Here is a 20,861-nt window from a genome sequence, read left to right on the forward strand (position 1 = left end):
ATTTGCCGAATTTGCATTGACATCAAATGTTAGTTGTGCATGTGTAGATTAAGAAACATGCATGTCTGTCTTTACAAATAGCTGGTTATAAAAGTACTTTAAATAAGGGTACGAAGACATGAAACCAGGCATTAAATCTGTTGATTCTAAAATGAATGGCACAAATAGGAAAATGAACATTAGTTTCAAACTGAAAGATATGCTCTGCCTAAACTTACTTAAACTGTAATAGTAACTGAAGTGCTACCATAAACTGGGCATGGCATATGGAATTAACATTTTCTGAGTTTAAAATTTTTACTTCACAACTCATGTGACCTTGATTTGATGCTCTAAAAACTGTTTTGCATACATCTCAACTGAGTGTAGGGCCTTTATGAAGTTAGTTTTGTGGTATATAAAACCAGAAAAAGTGTTTTCAGCTTAAGGTGAGAGACAGGTTTCTGTTATGAGTCATGCTATCACTTTGTAGTGTTAATGTCTAAAAAAATCTCTCTCAGAGTTGTACATAAGAGTACTAGAAGTCAGCTTTACTGAAAGTCTCCTTTATATTACAGAACTGCCATCACGACCTTGTTTCAGAAACCATGTAGTCAAAGGAGCTTATGTGAGCCCGTCAGTCCTAACAGCCTCCTGTAGACACTGGTAATAATCCCATTTCTCTTAGTTGTCTTTGGGTACAGGTCAAAGTAACAACTGTGTCAGAACCCTAAGGCCTTGAAAAGCAGCTGTATTTCTTTAAAGGCGATTTACATGTGCTTTTGTTAGGAATATAAATTACAGAAAATGTTTGGGATAGACAGTTCCCTCTTTTAACTTAGATCTTGTTATTCTTTTTAGTCTTTGCAGTTGATTGAGTGCAACATAAGCCATTAAAATGTGTAAGCCAGATACAAATCTGAAAGAAGTGTGTTCCATCACTTGCACTGTAATAGATGAATCAATGTGAAAAAATAAAAACACATTTGTAAACTATTGGGAAAGCTGAAAATCATTTTATCTTGAGCAAAGAAAAGAGATCTTTTCAAGAACTGTCTTCTTTTTTTGGCACCCTTGGTTGCAGTTTCTTTTTGAAAGGTTGAGTGGAGATCTATTCCAAGATAAGTTTTGTTGCCAGCTTTTTTTGGTTAAAACTTTTTATAACCAGCTATCAGCCACAGCTCGTTAAGCAAGTTACAAAGAGCTGTCCTCTGCAAAAGAAAGAGAAAACAAAAGCTAAAAAAAAGCCAAAAAACCCCGTATTTGCAAAAGCAGTAAGGTTTGTAGAGGCATCTAGTGAATTAGAATTCACTGTCTCTTGCTTAGTTTCCTACATCCCTTAAGTGTAAACATGTCAAATTCCTCCAGATGCTAGTTCACTGTGATAAGCTCAGTGTATCCTTACCCATTGTTATTCCCCTGCCTTTTCTCTCCTTGTGATGTTATACGACTAGGATATATAGCATATAGCAAAATTAGGCTGATGCAAATATACCACCACTTCCAAACAGATTTAAAAAAAAAAAACAAAACAACAAACATATGTTCTAGAAATACAAGAAAAGTGATTGCAGTAGCTAATAAAAGCAGTTAATGTTTTAAAACTTGTATGTGTTATATGTAAACAGATACTCGCTTCTTGTCTGGCTATTAAACTAAAATAAAAACATATAATAACCTAATTGTTATTTTTCAAGCGTCAAAGTTTGAAAAAGTCATTTAGCTTACAGCTTTAGTGAAATCTTAATATTTGTAGAAAGCAAGTGATCAAAAATGGTTGTATTTCTTTTTTATTTTTCAAGTTTAACTGAACTACTGAGGATTTATCCCTGCGCAAGACATCCAAAAGCATGTTAAATTTAAAAATAATCAAACACTTTATCAATGTAAGGAATTGTACAAATACAAGTGAGGAACTGGTTAGATAACAATTTTAAAATTTAGATGTATAAGCACAAGCTAGCAGCAACATATTATTGTAACAAGAAGCATCATATAGAAAGATGGTAATGGGAAAAAATCAGTAGTCACCATGTGCAATAGCTTTTGTTGCTCTCAGGTGGAGTTGTGTACCTCATGAAAGAGATATATTGCTTCACATAAGGAAAGTTTTAAAAGATTTCAAAAGTATCAAAGAGGAATAAAAAAGCCTCTGAATTTTTGCTGATTAGGGGAAGAATTGAAGTTTCACTTTCACCATGGAATGGAAGGTTTAAATTGGACTGAAGTTCCACAGCTTTCTCAAGAGAACCAAGCAGTCCTTCCCCTCGTCAAAAAAAAAAAAAAAAAAAGGGAAACAATTCTGAAGTATTTGCATAGACCATAGACTGAAGGACCATTTCCAAGGTGCTTTTAAACCTATTTCATCCAGACTGTTTTTGGTGGGAAGCAATACCTACTTTCCATTACTTTCTTTAAAGACTGATTGTGAATCAATAATCTATGAAGCTATGGCCATTATCTTCATTAGTCTCATTTTCCTTGTTATCTATAGTACATGCTCCAAAGATGTGAAGAATTCTGTTTCTGCTTTATTTTTCACTTGATAGCTTAGCATATTTTTTTTACTTTTCCCCTTGCTTCAGCAAATAGTGGTAAGACAACCAAACATAAACTGAGTTTTAACCACCTCAGACGTATGATTTTATTATTCATTACACATGGATGTGGGGGCAAAAATGTTCAGTAGCAACTAGAATAAAACATTCAGACCTGAATTTAGAATATGTAATTTAGAAAACAGAAGTCATGTTCTTCATTTTAAGGCAGGTTTTTGTCTTTGTTTTCCAAATCTAAGCAAAGTCAGACAATTAACTATTGTAACATCTGAAGGGTACAGTCCATTGCTGATTCATTTTAAGCTCTGAGTAAATAAAGCATGAAGTGGTATTAATAATATATATACATAAAAATACATATATATATATAAAATAATCTTTTTATTCACTTCTATTAAATACATGTTTACACTTATGATAAAGTCTACCAATTTAGTAGCCACATTACATGAAAAAAGAAAACAGTTAAATTTTTTTATTAGAAATACAACAGTATATATTGCAAGCTAAGTATTTATTTCAAAATTGTAGGCAGCATACAAGCAGTGTTAAATTTTTATAGGACTATGTAAAGTTACTCTTTCCAGATCTGCTGTTCTTTACGTTGGAGCTATTTTACTTATTAACCAGTGAACAGAGAGAAAATCAAAACAAACCAGAAATTACTATGAAAGTTGTACGCGCTTAAGACATCCTGAGGAGCAGGTAACTGTAACATCACTATCAAGGAAGAATCTGCATACCTGGCCCATTTTTTGCCCATTGGAAGAAGCCACACTGTTTTTCCTTCCCGAGAGGGCACACAAAAAAGTTCTTTCCGTTATTGGGACCAATCTTCAACACAGTCTTCATAATGCATCGCTTGCCGTGGCAACAGAATGGAAAATCCAAGTCAGCCCACTGCCAAAAGAAACAGGCTTTAGGCACACGTGATGGCTATTAATTCCATATTTTAGAACTGACAATAGAAACAGATCTACAGGGCATTCTACCCTAGAAGAAACTGTTCCTAGTAGTTAGGATAGTTTTATCTCTTTTGTGATCACTATTTTAGATTTTTCTTTAACATCAGTTGCAACTGCACACACTTTGACTGGTGCAACTTTAATTGATGTTAACACATAGTTTTCTTCAAATTAAGGCATTACAGTCATTACTATCTTAACTTCATCTATTAACTACTTGATAGTAAGTGACTGCCAGGTCACTTACCAGGTCAAACTCTTCTCAGACACATACATTCATAGCAAGGAGCAGTGGCCACCAATTGCAGCTAGGAAGGTCAGGTTAGGTATTAGTGCAACTGTGGGAGCAGTTGCCCAGGCAGATTATAGATCTTCATCCTAAAAGGCTTTCAAGATTTTGGCTAGACAGAAATATGGCTGATCTAGTTTGCCATAGTCCTCCTTCGAGCAAGATGCTGATCTGAACAACTTGTACAAGTCCCTTCAAACCAATATTTCTGCTATGCATATGTTCTACATCACACGGAAGCAGATTAGGAGCATTTGCACAAGCAGGTCTCTTCTCAACAGTAAGAGAAGTAACTAAAACTGTAAGTTTATAACTACTATTATGGTCTTAGTTTCAATTCAGTGCGTGAAAGTATTTAGAATTACCTCAAACTTTAAATGCAATATATCTGTCCACAATTAGAGATCACTGGGGCAAGGAGGCTGCAGGAACAACTGCTTATTATAAAACAAGCCCTTAAGTCTTATACGTACTTGAAAGTAGTCACACCGGGTTTCCCTGGGTAGAGGGCAGGAATAAAACTGCCTGCCCTTGTTTTCTCCGTCCTTTCTCACCACCCTGAGGCTGCAGAGACGGCTGTGTTTGCTGCAGCGAGGATGGCCCATGCTTAATGTACGAGTTTCATCTGTCACATTAGCTTGAGGTGCGCTGTAATGACAAGTTACAAAATGACTCCTGTGAAAAGTTAAAGGGGTTACCAGCCAAAGAATTCTCTCCTACCATTACAATAGCTCACTCAGTGTACTTTTACACACAATGACAGTCAAAAAGCTTGCTTCTCTAATGCACCCTATTGTGTCTTTAAAGCTTAATGACTGCTAGGAGTAAAGAGACAAGACTATGTGCTTTCCTTGAGGTATTATACCAGTTCTCCCCACCACATTTTAAATTATTCTGAAGTATTCAAATTCATCTACAAAACGAAATAAATATTACCACTGCTATTATACTCCCCACCTCTAATTCTGACACGGTTTAAAAGAGTATTTTGCTCTTGGTGGGAAAAAGACTAATACCAAGTCATTACTCCAGGTTGAAGGCATTTGTATGCTTCACAGAAAAGACTCCCATCCTCTTTACTAAAAAGTTACAGTAATGCTCCAAATCGTATTTGGACAAGAAGTAGTCCAGCTGAGAGGATGGAACAGAGTTCTCTGAATGGGATAAAGCTTCTCTCTTTCTTCCTCACGATTGAGATAGTCAGAGATTATCTGAATGCAATACACAAGGCTTCATTTAAAAACCGTAACGTGAAAAAGATGAATGCTCTGAAATGTATCTTTCCAATATATTTATAGAACAGAAAGGCAGTGATGGGACCTTAGTGAAAAAAGAAAATATTAATTCATTCTGTTCAAGCTTAGGAATTTTATGTTCTCTTCTATGTCTGGAAGATTGCAGTCCTGCAGACATCAGCAGTTTTCTTCCAATGCCTCACTAAAACACAAGAAGACAAAAATGGCCAACAGATTTTTTTGTTGGTTTTGGTTGGTTTTTTTCAGTTTGTTTTTTAATTTTGTTTAAAACATTTAAGTTGATGACTTGCTACAACTACCATGTTTTCATGATCTATATTGTCTCATTTCTTCTTTGCAGTCATCTGTACTCTCAGTTATCCTGCCTACATCCTCAGTAGTCCTCTGCTGAGAGTGCAAGGAGAAATTATATTCATACAGTCTAGCCTGGCTAGTCAGTGAGATCTCATTTCAAAATTTGTGCTTCAACAATGCAAGAAGTAATTTCTGTATTTCAGAACAGACACATGAACCAGGAATTTTGTAGCATATCATCAATATTTCACATTCAGCCTGTAAAATTTACCACTGTAAGTGACATCTACCTGGCACTCCTATTACTGCTGTGTATGTGTGCCCAACTTTTCCTTGACAACCCTCATAGATTCTCACATTTCTCTTAACGAGGCAATGAATGTGTCTGAACAGGGCTGTGTAAATAAAAATTCAGGACGGGTAGAGCATTAAAGTGGTTGTATAAAATGGGGATGGAAGTTAAGAGTAAAAACAGTGATGGAAAGTTCATCAAGGCACCTGTATAGATCTTGCTATCATGGAAAATGTTGAAAACTGGTAGTTGACAAATAATTTTAATTAGAATATATTCATTCACCTACCTTCCTTTTGTAATCTTTCACAATGACTTCAAGATCTCTCTAAGCAGTGGCAACTACAGCGCTAAGATCAAACAACTCCTTAGGTAGAACTGTGCTTGTTGACCTATTAAAGCTATACTGTACTATTCCATGGGAATAGCTGAACTATGAACAGCTGTTTAGCTAACAGCAGTACTGGCCAAAATGAGGACTTTTCCAGTGACAGCCTAGGTCATTCAGTGCTATTGAAATCATGTTAAATTATAGCTAGCCTAGAATAAGTTACCTCTGGCAGAAATCCAAAGACAACACTGTCTGAGCCCAACAGCACAGTATTCCATTAATATTTGGGGATAAAGTTTGTTTATGGGATTATAAAGACTGGTTTTTATGTTAGAATACATACCTGATTGCTATATTGTATTTGTGAACTGAGGGTATATGATCAGTTTTCTGTTTCTTCCGTATGTGTTGGAAAGAGACAGGTTGCTGACAGGAGGACAAAGCCAGAGCATTTACGTGAGTTGAGCAGTCCCTGCCTGTGTTTCCCTCTGACTGGTAGGCATTGCTTTGGATCTGTTTACAACTGCTTTTTGGAGCAACACACTGAGAGTGTCCATCAGATATTTGGGTACCATTTCTCAAAACATCTTTGTTACCAAGATCTGTTAAGACAAGGGTTGTAGTTCCAAATGCAGTTCTCCTATTGATCTTTATTTCTGTGCTTGGTTTTCTGAACTCATTACAAGGGTACTTCATTAAGTTTACATCAAAGGCTGCAGAATCTCCAACATTCTCCATCTTTGGAACTAAGGAAAGAAGTTATTAGTTATAATCCATCTGCATAGAGTTAGACATTATATTTCTGATCTATATTCATAAGTCATCATATGGAAAGTGAAAGAGCAAATTTACAATACCATATTGAAAGATCTGTCACAGGTTAGATAGAGTACCACATTTCTTACACTAAGAAAAGCTCATGCACTTTTGGAATCATGTAAAACATGTTTCAAGATAACATCACTATTGCTTAAACAGGACCAAATGTTAATAGTACTCTGTAAATGAAAACTACTGGACAAATAACCTTATAAAATCACAGGGATTAAAATATTTATATTTTTTAAAATAATCTTTTATAAACGCCTGCAATGGGAGATCACGGGGTATGGTACCTACAAGTAGCAATGCATTACACATTTTTTAAAGTATTATTTTATTATTGACATGAAAAGGAATATTCACTTGTTGGGTTTTCTAGTGTTTTCAGTTTTCCTGTCCTTCCCTTACTGTAAGAGGCTTTTATGAAGCAAGCAGTTCAGACATGTGCTTTGTGTATATTTCCTGACATGAACCAACAGTTCCTTCACAGAATCAGAGGCCTGCCTAGTGGGCAACTTATAGTGTGTCTCCCTCCTCTATCTTCCCTCCATACAAAAAAGAGGGAATTAAGCAGAAGAAAAATGGGTAGGTAAGGCACACAGAAGGGCACACTCTCTCCAAAGGCATTCTCACTCAAACAAAATAAGAATCTCTACAGTTTACTCGGGACATTACTTGGTTCCAGGCTCCTTCCATTTTGCTGCTGCTGCACAGTGAAACACACCGGTTTCAGTGCATTCAGACCTTTCAAGAAAGAACAGTAGCTTGGCCTTGTACTTAGCAAAGAAGCAAGGAAATTGTGATATAATGGCAATCATCTGCGTCTACAGACTGAATTATTCTGGCTGTATGGCCAGCAGCTAATTTTACATACTAAGTACTCTGTTCTCAAAAATTGAAACATTTCTGCTGACAGTAGTTAATTTTAGAAACAATAAAAAGACAAACACAGAACAAAGTGAGAAGGCAAGATATCTCAAGGTTTGGAAAAAAAAGAGGTAAGCAAACTCATCTTAAAAAAAAATCAAATATCACTCCTATGATGCAAAAATGAATCTTATTTTTTTAAAAAAAAGAATTTTTCCAACAGCATTCCACCAGGTCCAACACATCTTCAAATTCCAGGCCTGTTTTCAGTAACGGTATATAACTAAACAAGTTAAACTTATATAATTTATAAGTCCAGAAGAAGGAATAAGATTTTTTTCAAAGCTTAAAATAAAGCATTTGTGCATATGACAGTATATATTTTAAGGTCCAGTTGACAGCATTAATTCCAGGGTAAATATTAGTTGGTAAATCTGATTCAAGGAACAGATTAAAATTTTCAGGTTTCTGGTGCTGATTTTGCAGAAGAATTATGCAAGATTAGCCTGTGCTGGCAAAAACTGTCATGAAAGGCACAAAGACGTACTTTTATTGATTCGTGACCTGAGGAAATGGACTTTAGCTGGTGTGAGATAAGAGTTTCACACACATCACTCCATTCACAAAAGGATTAAGCAAGGAAGCAATACTTCATGTAGATAACAGCATTAGAAGCTCCAGCAAGAGACCAACAACAGATTTAGGTAAGAAGTCTAGAATCATTTTTACTCTGAACTTGGAGGGAAAAAAACCAGCTCCTGAGAAACTTACATCCTTTTAGAAAAGGGTACCAAAATATACTGCTTTTGTTCGCATGAAAGAATAATAGTTACTTTTCTGTCTGCTGTTGATTTTTCATTCAGACTTATGCAGTAAACTTTGAATGACTTTAAGAAGAGTTGAAAGTATGGTGATGTGTCTCACTCCTTGCCCCAACAAAAATAAAGGGTCACTGAAGAGACGTATTTATAGAATCCCACCTGCACATAAAGTTGGAATACATTTTTAGGGTGTAAGACAAGACAGTTTCCATGATTGTCTGTGTAAGATTTCCCCAAATCTGACTTCAAATTAGCTACAGTTATATAAATACGATTCACAATAAGACACTTCTACAGTTCTCAAAACTACATCAAAACCACGGTCCTCCCCCCTTTCCCAGCATAGATGCCAGATGACTCTTCAGTACCTTCAGGCCTTGAAGTCAAACAGGCATCACAAATTTCAGCAGAAGGCTTGTTTGTTAGGGTACAGCGCATACACGTCCACTCCTCTTCAGATTTTTGAGCTACATGTTCATTAGAACATGACCCCCTGCCATATGCCCAGCCAATTAGGCTATTTCTAGTTGGCAGTTTGCTGTGAAACAAAAGAATGATGTTAGTATTTTCTGACGTTCCTTCTACAAATTGCCTTACACCACTATGTGCAGGGAGGCACAGGGCCAGAGAACAAACAGCACAGAGTGTTATGCCTGCCTGTCATAGCTTGGACAGCATGTCATGGTTCAAGTTTGATTTTTTTTTTTCTTTAACTCAAGGGCAAATCTTTCCAGATGCTGCACAAGTAATACAAATAAAAATATTTAAACAAGAAATTGACAGAAAGTTAATTATTAACTGAGGTACTCTCCAGCACAATGCCCCAGCCTCTCAAATTCCCTACCATTTTCAAGTACCGCAGCAAAAAACTTGGTGAGAAAGGGAGACTGTTTCAGGGCTCCCTTGTACAGAACACTTACTAACAAATGCATTACTGGATGAAGAACTGTTTAGAAACTGAACTGCAGAAAGTCACATAATAAAGTCACATAATCTAGCAAACTAATTTTTTTGCTCTCATTTAAATGCTATACATAAGTCCTCTTTGTTATCATAACAGCCAACAGCACTGAAAGCCTTAAAAGTTAGAAAGTCTCTTGTTTGTCACTATTTGCTAGAAAGCCTTTTAACATGTTCAGAATTAAGGATCCTAGCTGTGACATGTGAGCCAAAGCCATACTCCAGATACCTCTAAATATTTAGTTCTATTGATTTTCCTGTAAATTATAATAACTCCTATGTTGATACACTGATTTAGAATCATAGTTACTCTTTTACAATCACTATATTCAAACATTGACAGCAAGTTAAATGTAACTTGAACTTACCTGTTCACTAAGTTATGTACTTACATTTTTAAGTACTATATTATCAACCAACTCGCGGTTGATACGTTGTCAAGTGTTTTTCTCCATAGCTTTTGTGCAGTTTTGGAGACTTCTTTTAATCCAAAGAATTTAGGCGCTTCAATTAATAATGCAAATGCTGTAGTTGGGAACATATGTGTGACACTCCCTTGACCTATCACTTTTCCTATAATTAGCACTTGCCATATCAGACTAGATTTCTAAGATAGTGGTAGAGATATCCACTACCTACCACATGTCTTCCACAACGGGAAGACTAAGGAGGATAATGAGAACTGCTGACACACCAGAGATCCTGTGCTGTCGAGAGGTAGAACAGACATTGCAGTAGCATTCACCAAACTACTGTGGCTAGATAACAAAACAGCCAAACTCTAAATGTTAAAATGGGTATTTTCACATTATTAGATCAATTGTTCTACTCAGTTACCAAAAATGCTTTACTAGACTGAGTATATTCAGCATGTCATGTTTTGGAGTTCAATTCCATGTTGTTCCTCTGATCTGTCTGTCAGATCATGTCATCTCCCCCACTCCCTTCCCATTTTATGAAATATGGGGGGGAAAGTGTATTTTTAAGATTCAAGGCACATTTGAATTTGATGAGGTAAGCTTATAAAGGGTATTTTCTTCATTTCTTCAGTTGAGCAAAATCATAAACTACTTGACTTGACCCGAGAACCACTGGGTTAAATTCTACAGTTTATGATCTGAAGCAAGTCAGTCTGATCACATGGTGTCTCTCAAGTCTTCAAATGTGAAAAGCTTGGATTAGTAGATAAATCACTTGAGCTACATATACTTTTACATAGTAATGGTTACTGCATAATTGAAAAAAGACCAGTAGAAAACAAAGACCTCACCATTAGCATAAGGACAACACAAGAAACAACCTTTGTATTTTATAGCTACCATTACAATGTTTTTCACTGAAATACAGTACGGTTTAATTATTTATTTAAAAATACAATAACAAAACCCCAAATCACTACTTGTTCTAGAACAGAGGGAGAGAGATTTTTTTCCTTGCATCGCTTTCTCATTATCTGACTCAATGGAACATTGCTGTTTTCCTGTCCTTCTGCAATATATTTCTCATTATTGCTTTCTAAAAATACAGCAGATTGGGGTTATCAGCATGTGAAATATTTATCTTCCATGCTGGAATTTTCTATATTTGATCTGTACTCAAAAGTGATTTTTAAGCTTTAACCAAAATCCCTTCAGCCATCTGAGTCTTAAAAGAAGCTTGGAGCTAGGAGAGGGATTTGTGTGTTCCATAAATCTTATCTAAAAATGTATATATATACACATACACTAATGAAGGCAAAGTTTGCAAAGTGAAGCAGAATCTTATATTAAATTGACAGAGCTCAGTATAAAAAGGCAAAATTCTGAAGCCTCAGATGAAAATTTTCAAGAATAACATAGGTATCTAAGCCTGAATAAGATGCTTTTGGAACTTTTACCTTTTGACCCTTTGTGATATCAAATGCATTTTCTGCTTTCCTGAAATAAAAGGAGGAAAGCTGCTGCTAGCACAATTTATGTGGAACTCAAAGTGCCTCTATGGCACACCTATAGCAAAAGCTTTTTAAAACTGATAAGGAGGAAGAAAAGAAAAAATCCTAAGCCCCTACAATATTTGCTGCACTCTGAATTTACTGAAGTTTTAGTTATCCTCAGTATAACTCTAAAGCCAGAACAGCTGTGAGGGGGCTATCCTGTGAAAAGAGAGACACACAAATTCCTGCTTTATGCTATTCAACTCAGTTGTATGTAAACATCCAAGAGCATTATATTGATAACACCAAGAACAAGGGGCAACTTTTCCAGTCAATTAATTTCAGTAAACAATTCTCAGTACTCTGAATTGTTTTATAATTCCTACACTTGATTAAAGTAATAGCTACTTCATGACAGATGAGGCCTTTGAAAGAAATAGTATCAAAGAATCAAAGCTTCTAACCATTTTTAAATACCAATGGCCAAAACATTTTTCTTTTGCAAGGTGTCCTGTCCTCATCTAGCATAGAGTTTATTTAGTTATAAAATGCACAGGGATCCATTCTATTTGAAAAGAGATGTCCTCTTACTATATCAACACTTTGAGGTGCTTAAAAGTGTCACAAAGTTACCATCATACCTGAGATTGACAAGCTGGGGATCCGCCTTTTGACACTGGGAGCAGAAGTAAGTCATCCTGTTATTCTCTCCTAAACGACACACAGTGATGTTCCCACTGCACTGACCACAGGCTGGGCGCTTGTACACTTTGTAGTGTTTGTAGAGTGGGGACCCAGTTTTGCGGCACTAAAACAGAACATGTATCAATCCATGTTAGAGACTCAGTATAAATTTTATGTCAGTCTGAAGCTAAAATAAAAATAACCCTACATAAACTGACAGCTCAATGACTAGATGATGATTTAAGGCGCACTCATAAGGGCTATATCTGAATTTCATATTATTTTATGTAAAAAATTGACAAATCAGTTATAACAGTGTCTATAAATCTCCACATAATGGAATAAAAGATAGACGAAAAAAAACATACTAGCATGGTGCAAGCAAATACATGCTAGGAACTCCCTGAGTTCAGCTGGACCGGCTAGCTCTGATTTAGCACCAGTTGTTTTTGACCTGGCACCTGTAGGAGTGTTTTTGAAGAGAACAGAAATAAAACAAAGACAAACCCCAAAATCAATACCACCTCCCCTCACCCCCAAAAGAACAAAAAACACACCACAGAGCCAGCTCAGACCTGATGCTACAATCTGGGTTAATCCACCTTCCCAAAACCTAAAGAATTGTGCAATGCAGAAATATTCCAGGGATTCTGTAAATGTTGGTTAGTGCCCAGTAAAGTTCCTCAGCTTCATCTTGGCCCTGGCCATGCCAGACAACTTGGCTCGTGAAAAGCCACTTGGCAGTATGGTAAGCTCCCTAGATCCTGGCAGAAAGTCATATTAAATTAAGTACAGTACAAGCCCAAGGGCACAGTGGCCTAAAGAGTCTCCAGACAGCTGACAGGCAGGCACATCTCATGAGACAATTCATATAGCTAAAAGTGGTAAAAAAACCAACAAGAGCCCAGTAGAGATTCAGCCAACTCTGCAGAGCCACAAGAGTTTCTGCACTACAATAGCAATTTCTTGGGTACAGTTCAAACAATACCACAGCTGGCCCAGCAGTACCAGCTCAGCTCTGGCAGGGTTCAATAGCTCTAGCTCCATAATGTATGAAGACTCCTGGAGTTCTCCCAAAGTACAGGTGTCTCTGAGCACAGCATATTTGCTTCTGCTGTGCTTTTATTCATCAGCCTTGCTGAATGAGAATGCCTGTGCCAGTACAACCTAGTAATTCAATCAGAAGGAATTAATAATATATATTGGCATGAATATTCACAAGCAGTTTGCTTTTTTCTCAGGGTTTACAGTCAGTTTCTTATGAATAGTTTTTTTCCCATCCAGTTACGTAAAAAACAAACTAAAGCAACAGCTTTTTACACAAACAAGATTCTTCATCTTTGCACCTGTAATGATACAGTATGATTAGTACAATCTATAACAGTCTATAAAAAATTATTAAGCACTATGCCTCATATTATCATATTTTCATTATGCATTTTAAGGAGACTTAGAAGGAGAGGCTAGCTCTTAAAAGCACTTAACTGTTGCATACTTGCCAAGTGTTGATTGTAAAAGTTTTAAAAATCGCTACACTGAGCAACAGAAAGTTTAACTTTTTGTTAAGACTTGTTTATTACCAGTCTAAAAGCCTGTGACACATTTAGATTCCTTAGTATTATAGTTGTTGTAGAACTACATGCTATCTCTTTATTGGTAGACTTCACTGTGAAGTTTGGAGAAAGAAAAGATTTCCACAGCCAATAAACTAAAAGGACTCTTCAGTGGGTTGGGGGAAAGAAAACAGTTAAGCAGACTAACTGATTAAACAAATCACACTTTTCGCCTTAGTGATTGAAAGATGGCATTAGGAACATTAAGTACTCTCCTCCTAACCTACCAAAAAAACCACGTTTTAGCAGCACTAGCTCCTTGCTTTCATGAAGACCAAGAGAAACAGACAAGAATTTCACCACTGCTGTTCATTTCTTTGCATGCAGCTTAAAGAAATAAAATGTAGAAGGGTTAGGTCAAGTTCTCTCTTTTTCTATTGTGGAAAGTTAAAGAGCAACGAGGACTTATAGACTTTACAGGGGAAGAAATTAAATCCTACTGAAGTTGTGACAGTAGTGAGAAACTGTAATTTATTTCACTTTAGCAATGAAAACCATTGTTTCAGTTAGGGAAATAAAATAAGTTGTTAGTAGTTATGATCTATTTAGTTAAATAAATATACTTGCTATTTAAGTTTCATAAAGGAAGCCACATGAATTACCTTCATAATTCCCTGGGGCAATCTCTAGTTTCCAGTTTTAAGAGTGACCTTTATGTTACCTGACATATAAGTTCGTGTTTAACCTACATCAATTCTGACATGTTCAGTGACATTACAGCACATTCACAGAAAAACTGAACTGGCCTTCAGACAACATCTGTGAAACTTTTCTGGGCCAACCTGTGCATACTTTTACAATCTTGACTCTTCCACTTTTCCATCATGTGACAATTCACAATTAATAAAGAGCACACAAATCAACATTCCTATTCATGGAAACACTTGTCCTGTTGCATCTTTTTACTGTTTTCACTGGATGATCACATACATCTAATGTGCCAGAGTCACGTTTTGGAGGCTTCTCAGAAACATGTGCCAATACCTTATAAAAAAGCAGGGTAAAATCACGTGTCATTTTCACCAAGTGACGTATATGCTCATCTGTCAGTTGGCAAACCTGTGAGAAAGACAAGAATGATTTTTAGAACATTACAATGCTAAGGGACAACAGAAAAAAGACCTATTGAGGCAGGTGCACTTTGAACACTGATATGGAATTGCACTGCTTCGTGTTATGATAATTCTGACTGCACATTATATGTATCATCTCAGTAAAACAGTACATGTTCACATTCTATACCTCACAAACTCACTGCTTGCATACCAAACAATGTGCATTCCCTTATCCAAGGAAAGGACTTGGTAAAAATCTCAGTTGTCTTCCCCTATATTGACCAAAGAGTTAATGACCACATGAAACACGTAGAGTTAACAACTCCTACTTCCCTCCTAATATCTTCATGAATTATGATACAACCTAATATCAGAGGCTCTTTCTTAATACTTAGATGTCATTAAAAACCATCTTGAGACATTTCATTCACCTTAACAGCTGGATGAAGACCACTATCAAACAGTGCTTCATTTTTTATGATATTTCCCACTCCAGGTAACACTGCTTGATCCAGTAACACATCACACAACATGCGAGTTTTGTGCTGCTTAATCTCACTTTCTGCTCTTAAAAAGCTAAACTTTGGAGAACAGACATCCAAGCTTTCCATCATTCTCACTTTCTGCTCACTCTCAGCTGCATTTCTGGAAGAGAAAAAATTCATTAGGATTTATTTTTGTTTTAAAAATATTCCAATATAGCAGCATGGTTTTAAAAAAGAACACAATAAAGTATTATAGAACATTATATGCAGATAATAGAAACCATGAAAATACCAGTGACAGGAAGAGGCACAGAAATTACATTAGCTACCCCTTCCTGTGTTTGGACCATCAAATATAACTAACTGGTGACATGGTCCAGTAGTTACAACATATTATATGTGAATATATATATATAATATATGGTATATATAAATATACTACAATAATGATAAATAAACTACTATATATAATATATATATACAGTAGTAGTTTATCACTAGTAGTTACAACATGACCATATATATATTTATATTTTTAAGATAAATTTTTATTTTATTAGGTTAAGCATAATCATTTAAAAATAATACAGAACAAGATGTCTCAGGCTTACATAAGCTTTTATGTTTTGTAATTTCAAATATGCATATATAAATTATTTGAATTTACATTTTCCTTTTCTCTCAACAGCCTCAAACAATTTAAAATCAAGCTTGCTGTAATTTTTATTAGCAGTGTGAAGTACAATAGTGATAGACATAAAGATCCACTTAATGTAAATTAGAACAATTATACCAATTTGGCTCCAAAAAGAAATATAAAAACCCAACCTTGGGAGCATAAAAATTTGAAGCCAGTAATCATGGCACGTTGTTACTCTTGTTAAGGAAGCGAGACTTTCATGGAAAGTAAAGGAGCAATGGAGTTCAGCATTCAGATTTAAGGACTGAATTAAACCAAACTTTCATTCCCAGTCTTGACACTATCTAATGGGACTACAGTATGCAACTACTTTAACTGTATGTAAGCTCTGATACAAAGTAACAAAACTAAATTACCATGCCAATAAATATGATATGTTTAGAAAGTTTTGTCTTCATAGTATCCAAGCACTTAACAATTTGTGTGTGATTATTCATTATGTTCTTAAAAGAATGTTATAAAAATAAATAAATCAATCTGTTCAATTTGGTTAGTTTTTGCTTTACCTATACTCTACTGTCACATCAAAAAAACAAACAGTATCCTCTGTAAGCTGTATCTCCAAAACTGGTAGTACTCCATTTCTGTCTTTGCTTCCATCAGGATTAATGCACATGGAACCGTTCATACCAAAGTGAATCCTTGGAGAGAAAGAAAGCTTTTATAGTTATTTTAAGTTAACAATGTTTCCAAGCATAACACCAGTCTATTTTTTGAATTTATGAACCTTGCCTAACCAAGTCAGTATATATGTACATTAATTCTAGTTATTACCAGTAACACAGCAACAAACTATTTGCTTACATAGTGCTCAATTACTAGAGAATAAACAACCCTCCCCAAATCAAAACCACTCCAAAACATGGCAGTTTTCCAGCAATCTTCAGAATTCATTACACAGAAGTCAGACCTGATCATTAAGTAACACACTTTTCTGGTGTGCTGCACTTAGAATTTTTTTCACTTGACATGCTGGTCTTCCAACATAGGTTCTTAAACCTTCAGGGAGCCTGAAAGAAATGAAGCCACTTTACCAGACAATTTTCTGTTAAATCAGGTAGAATTCATCTTGTATGAAAGGAAAGATTTCAGTCCACACATTGCCAACCCTGTTATCACATCACAACTACATCCAATAACACCATAAACAAAGTAATTAATATTTGCCATATGTTGTCTTCTGCTTTCCTTTGTTTACAGCCAAGGCAAAGGCTGCAGGTCGATTAAAAATTGATACAAGAAATAAAACGAAAAATGCACAGATGGCAAAGTAGCAGAATAGACTCTTTTGAGCATCCATTTTACAGATCACTAATGCTTTAAGAGGTCTTACATATCATAATATATTCTACCAGGAACTAGTATGCTTGAGCAAAGGACAAGTTTGACTATTATGTCACACATTTTACTTATTACAAATTCACCTGGTACATTCAAGTCCGAAAACCCATGTCCTACTACTATACACTGTATATCAGAAAAAGTAGATAATTTTGTAGTTACAAAAAGATTTAACAGACTAAACTACATAAATGATGAAAAAAATGCAGCATATGGTGCATGTTTCCTTTCAACCCCTCTTTGTTACATTTCAGGAAGGACAGGCATTTTAAATATTTACAGATGGGTTAAGACATGTCATTAAACATAGTCTTAAGGGTAACTCTCTAAGTAACTTCCTCATAGCATTTATTTTTTTCAATTTTTAAAAACCTGTGTCTTTCCAAAATGCTCTTCTTACAAGTCAGTTCAGGTGACACAGTTGTTTCAGCCACTTTTATTTTCAATTGCCATTTTCAATTCTCAAGTGCCATGAACAGTACTGCACAGGCTTAACTAGCCAAACTGTTTTAAACTTGGACAAATTTCTGTTTAAACCAAACTCTGGCATCTTGCTACCAAATGGCAATGTACTAAATGCTTCCAGAAAGTTATTTTTAAGATATGGCATTCACATTAATAGCTGATGGTTTCATTTACCAAGCTCCAGTATACTGTTTAAAAGGAGCATTACGAATCACAGCTATTAGCTATCTTAGTGACTTGCCAGTTCATGACTAGAAAAAATAATCGTGCCATTACTACATGTTTACATTCAATAGCCTTAAGAAATCTGTAAAATTTCACTATGAAGTGTTTCATTACCTTTGATGTCCTGAAATAGGGCAAAATAGAAGCCTACTAATTTTATTTACAAATAAAAAAGCTATGCTAACTAAACCTAGGGTCTGTTATTCACTGATAACTAATAGTAAGGAGTTGATGACTTTTTTGTTGTTTTAAAATAGACGGTGAAACTTTATAATTATTTAGTGCTACACAATATTGCAAAGATCTGCTTATATTTAAAACATTTTTCCTCATAAAAATAAAAGATTTCTGGCAGCACAGACAGGCTACAACACAGAGATGCAAAAAACAGTGACAATTCACATTATCAAGTTCTAAGGGCTAAGATATAATTTCAAGTCAAGACAGTGGATGTCTTTCCTTAAAGGGATTTGGAGTCAACAATTATTTGTTTCCTAAGAATATTTTAGTCCATTATCAGTTATGTAAAAACATATGTGCATTATCAATTTTCAGAAAATTTTCTAAACCATTCATCACTCCAAATTACATTAATAGCAGACCGTAGGAATCCAGCTCAGAGCAAGATCTCTCACATAACTATATCATTTCTATGGCAAAACACTCAGTTCACAAAAGTCTCTGCTGCACAACTTGCAACTATCAAAGAATCTTTTTCAATTTTCATTGATTATTTAAGTGACTTTCAAGGCAAAAAATCAAAACAAAAAAAATTTATTTTCTTCAGTGACTTTAATGACCCTGTTTAAATGGACATCAAAAAGCAGAAGTACTAATTTCTTCAGGTGTCCTTGCTCATCTGTACCTCTAGAAAAAAAAAGTTTCTAGTGCCTACCATGGATTACAAATATACTGAATTAGAGTTTCTAATTACTGTCCACAATATAGAAACATTTCAGAAGTATCTTCCTCATATGCAAGTCAGGTAAGCAGCAGCCAAACTGCATGAAACAATTTAATGGCCAGGTTAACTTCTCCCACCAGGAAGTCACTCCCCACTTGAGAAAATCCAGGAGAATAAAATTAGTTAATTACCCTTCATGGCCCAGTCTTTCACAAGATGTGCCTCACATTATTCTAGCATGACTACCAGCTTTTTATAGGTAATCTTAGCAGAAGAGAAAAGCTGCTTTTGTTATGTTAAGAAACTGTGTACAGATATAGAATCTGTATATCAGTAACTTTCCCCATGACAAGAAAGTTCTATATTTAAGAGTTAACTTTGATAAATAATAATACATCCTCTGAAGGTGTATTTCTTATTTCATCTCCTGGCAGCCAGTCTTAGACTGCAGTAAGATGCATTTTCTGAAGCCTTCATCCACCTCCTTTAACATCTTTAAGATCCACAAGATGCATTTTTAAAACAAGAGAATTAAGATCTTCAATATCAGATAATAAGTAATTTCTGCGTTCTGCATAGAGACCTTTCCCATACATAACTTCTACAAGGTTTCCCATCAGTGACAAGGCTAATGAGACTTCTTTAAATACAGTTTCTAGAACTATAACAACTATTTCCTATTTGAAACAAAGCATTTTAAAGACTAATTCTCCTTTTCAGATACCTTATTATAGAGGATAATTTCCTGCTCCAGCTGGTAAATAAGTGTACCAGGGATGAGGGCCTGCTAGACCTTCTGTTTTCAAACAGAGAGGGGCTGGTGGGAGATGTGGTGGTTGGAGGCCTTCTGGGGCACAGTGACCATGAAATAACAGAGTTTTCAATACTCAGGGGTGCAAAGAGGGCCATCAATAAAACCTCTACACTGGACTTCCAGAGGGCAGATTTTGGCCTGTTCAGAAGACTAGTTCAGAGTGTACCCTGGGAAACAACCCTTGAAAACAATCCAGGAGGGATGGACATGCTTCAAGAAGAAAGTTTTTAAAGCAGAGGAGCAGGCTGTCCCAGTCTGCTGAAAGGCAAGTCGGCAGGGAAGACGACTGGTCTGGCTGAACAGGGAGGTTTTGAAGGAAATTAGGGGGAAAAGGAGAGCCTACCGATCATGGAAAAAAGGGCTGGCTACTCAGGAAGAGTTTAGGAATATAGTTAGGTCATGTAGAAAGAAAATTAGAGAGACGAAGGCACAACTTGAACATAATCTCGCCACTTCTGTGAAAAATAAAAAAAGTCCTATAGATACATCAATAGCAAAAGGAGGGGCAAGGAAAACTTCCATTCTTTACTGGACATGGGTGGGAATATAGTTATCAAAGACGAGGAACAGGCTGAGGTATTTAACACCTTCTTTACCTCAGTTTTCAACAGTAAGACAGGTTGTCCTGAGGACAGCTGGCNTGAGGTATTTAACACCTTCTTTACCTCAGTTTTCAACAGTAAGACAGGTTGTCCTGAGGACAGCTGGCCTCTGGAGCTTGTAGAAAGAGATAAGAAGCTGAACAGGCCCCCTGAAATCCAGGAGGAAACAATTAGCGACCTGCTGAGTCACTTGGATCCCCCGTCTATGGGACCAGATGGGATCCACCCAAGGGTGATGAGGGAGCTGGCAGAAGAGCTTGCCCAGCTGCTCTCCATCATTTACCAATAGTCCTGGCTCACTGAGGAGATCCCAGATGATTGGAAGTTGGCCAATATCACGCCCATCCGCAAAAAGAGCTGGAAAGAGGACCTGGCAAACTACAGGCCCGTCAGCCCGACCTCAGTGCCTGGAAAGGTTATGGAGTAGATCATCTGAAGTGCAATCATACAGCACCTACAGGATGGACAAGAGATCAGACCCAGCCAGCACGGGTTTAGGAGGGGCAGGTCCTGTCTGACCAACCTGATCTCCTTTTATGATCAGGTGACCCACCTGGTGGGTAAGGGGAAGGCTGTGGATGTGTCTACCTGGACTTCAGCAAGGCCTTTGACACCATCTCCCACAGC

General features: G+C 36.2%; 1 protein-coding gene across 1 annotated transcript in view; it reads right to left on the minus strand.

The window, feature by feature from the left end:
- Positions 1-2,421: 2,421 nt before the first annotated feature.
- The window catches only part of NEIL3 (nei like DNA glycosylase 3), a 22,703-nt gene continuing 4,263 nt past the window's right edge, over positions 2,422-20,861 (minus strand). Inside the window, exons 3-10 of the mRNA XM_029959439.1 lie at positions 16,390-16,524; positions 15,130-15,343; positions 14,628-14,702; positions 11,988-12,154; positions 8,843-9,012; positions 6,308-6,710; positions 4,265-4,439; positions 2,422-3,437 (exon numbers count right to left, since the gene is read on the minus strand). Coding sequence (XP_029815299.1) covers positions 3,261-3,437; positions 4,265-4,439; positions 6,308-6,710; positions 8,843-9,012; positions 11,988-12,154; positions 14,628-14,702; positions 15,130-15,343; positions 16,390-16,524 — 1,516 coding nt within the window. The 3' untranslated portion in view covers positions 2,422-3,260. The remainder of the gene's footprint in view (positions 3,438-4,264; positions 4,440-6,307; positions 6,711-8,842; positions 9,013-11,987; positions 12,155-14,627; positions 14,703-15,129; positions 15,344-16,389; positions 16,525-20,861) is intronic.

This window comes from Manacus vitellinus, unplaced genomic scaffold, assembly GCF_001715985.3.
Source record: "Manacus vitellinus isolate BGI_N305 unplaced genomic scaffold, ASM171598v3 scaffold_0_pilon, whole genome shotgun sequence".
NCBI classification, from domain to species: Eukaryota; Metazoa; Chordata; class Aves; order Passeriformes; family Pipridae; genus Manacus; species Manacus vitellinus.